The sequence below is a fragment of the Pteropus vampyrus genome, unplaced genomic scaffold, assembly GCF_000151845.1.
Source record: "Pteropus vampyrus isolate Shadow unplaced genomic scaffold, Pvam_2.0 Scaffold49, whole genome shotgun sequence".
Taxonomy (NCBI): domain Eukaryota; kingdom Metazoa; phylum Chordata; class Mammalia; order Chiroptera; family Pteropodidae; genus Pteropus; species Pteropus vampyrus.
Genome location: NW_011888830.1, coordinates 5,872,407 through 5,874,816, shown reverse-complemented (window position 1 = coordinate 5,874,816; position 2,410 = coordinate 5,872,407). Strand labels below are relative to the sequence as shown.

The 2,410-nt window shown below is 37.8% G+C and overlaps 1 protein-coding gene across 1 annotated transcript in view; it reads right to left on the bottom strand.

Annotated features, from left to right (window-relative positions):
* Positions 1-123: 123 nt before the first annotated feature.
* KIN (Kin17 DNA and RNA binding protein) overlaps positions 124-2,410 on the bottom strand; it is a 10,187-nt gene continuing 7,900 nt past the window's right edge. Inside the window, exons 2-4 of the mRNA XM_023530356.1 lie at positions 1,802-1,896; positions 456-499; positions 124-371 (exon numbers count right to left, since the gene is read on the bottom strand). Coding sequence (XP_023386124.1) covers positions 139-371; positions 456-499; positions 1,802-1,896 — 372 coding nt within the window. The 3' untranslated portion in view covers positions 124-138. The remainder of the gene's footprint in view (positions 372-455; positions 500-1,801; positions 1,897-2,410) is intronic.

Genomic DNA, 2,410 nt, shown 5'->3' with positions numbered 1-2,410 from the left:
ACTGATAATAACGCTTGACCTAAATGAGAGGATGCTTTGGCGAGAAATCTTGACACTGTCAACGGAACCACTGCAGATGTTCGTACTCAGCTGTAACACACAAAATCAAGCCTGGAATGCCACGCTCCCCCACGGTTTTTAATTGCCCGCCCATCCTTTTTTGCATAAATTTACATAGCAACCATGACAACTCTTTCCTCCCTGCCATGGGACCACATGACCACTATTCAGATAGGTCTCATGCTCACCTTCTCTGCCCAGCCACTTAGTAAAATCGGTCAGGGTCTCCCACTGGGTGGCATTCATGTGGATGTGCTCCCGGTGGCTGATATACTCATTGTAAACAATGTTGTTGTGGACTCTCTTAGTGCCTAAGGACAAAATGTGACACTGTTGATTCTGAGCAGGTCATACGGTTATGAAGTTATTCTGTGCATAACCCCTCAGATGCTTACCAAAGCGTCTCCTGAGAAGTTCTAGAAAGTCATTTCGGAATTCTCTAAGAAAGAAAGAAAGGCAAGCATTAAGGGAACGTCTACAAATGTATAGCACTATCTTCCTGAAATTTAAGTCATCATACAGTTTGGATTCTCAAATAATATTGAAATACCTATGTGAAAATCCGTTACGAATCTTTAAACACTGAACAAGGAAAGAATCTCAAAAGATTATAGCTTTCAAGAATTAAGGTTAACAGTCAGTTTGAAGTTGAAACTTTTTGTCTCGGCAAATCAGTATTGCAAAAGTGACTACGCATCTTTTAAGAGGGTCCTTCATGAAGTCTCAGAGCTACTGACTGCGGCAATAATAACCCCATTCTATTGAAAATAACAACACTGCCCTTATTCTGCAAGAAACTGTCATCCGGTGTGTCCCTATGAAGTGAGGACACTGTTAACTGCTAGATAAACAGAGATGACTAAAACATAAATCCTGACTTAGATTATAATCTAGCAGAATCTGTCATAATAGAAGTCAATTGAAAAAAAGAGGTAATGAAATATCATAGAGATGATAGTGAACCATTGAGGTCTTTAACATATATGGGTGGTGAAGTAAAAATAGGTCTTTTACAGGTGAAGAGGAAGAGAAGGCCATTCCCAGCTGGCAGAGACAGGAAAGCTTCAGATGTCTGAGGAATGACCCTCTAATTTGGCTGACATTGAGGGCAGATGAAAATGAGCGTGAGAATGGCGGTAGGACAGAAAAACCGGGCGAAGATGTAGCTGGAAAATAAGGTGGGGGCTAAGTTTTGAAGTGCCTTGAAGTCACGCTAAAGAGGTTGAGTTTTAGCGAGACAATGGAAAAACATGAAATAATTTATTTAGGAGTTAATTAGTGAAAATTTGTGATTTCCAAAGATAATCCTGGTGGACAGTAGACAACGATGATTCTCAAAGTGTGGTAAGTAATTCACCCAAAGTCACACAGCTCGTGCGTGCAGAAGCCCTGATGCGAAGGATTCCAGGTCAGGCAGTGTGACTGTAGAGCTATGCTCTCGGCTACGTCAGTTTTAGAATGAAAGGTAGTTTCATTTGTTTGAAGTGAAAGGAAAGAGGCTGAATCGCCTCTTTTTTTTTAAAAAAATTTTTTTAAAAAATTTTTTTAACAATTTTCTTTTTAACAATTTCATACTATGATAAACTGTCAAAGAGGGACAAAAATTGAGCACAAAGATGATATAGCTATCATGTTAATACGTAAGGAATAAACAGAGCCTCCAAGATATAAAATGTTAAGCTTCTATGAAATGTCTGACTGAATGAAGCTTATGAGATAAGGGTGTCTTTGAGTTACTTACTCTGAAAAATAATCCATAAACTGCTGAGGATTTTCCGAGGCCAGCAATAGTTGTCTCTGATGAGATTCGGACATACAATGACACTTAAAGCCATTCTACAAAAATGTAAAGGTAATAGTTAAATTCTGATTTAGCTCATCATAATGGGCCCTAAGTGGAAGTATTATTTAAACCCTAAAAAGCTGCTCTTTGATAAAAAATCGTAAAAAATAATCACACTAGCTATAAGCACCCTATCATCTAAAAAACAATTTTTTTTTTTTTTACGAAGTTGAGTTTAGCAACCCTGCTAATCAAAGAGGAATCTCAGAGGGTTAAAGAGACAGAAAAATAGTGCTTTAGAAAACAGACATCATTAAGAAGCAGTATAGGGCACAGTAACAGAAGAGTGATTTTGTTTTTGACTCAATTTAACAAATTCCTGTTGAGTTCTTACTTCGTACAGAGAGTTATACAAGCACTTTGAGAAATATAGTGAAGTGAAATAGGTCATGAGTGATTTCCATTAAGGAATGGAAATGATTCTTTGCTCGTTCTCCTCAACCTTAGCTCGTTACCCAAAACACATTATTGCATATTACATAAAGGTTACGTTAAACAGACTGAATC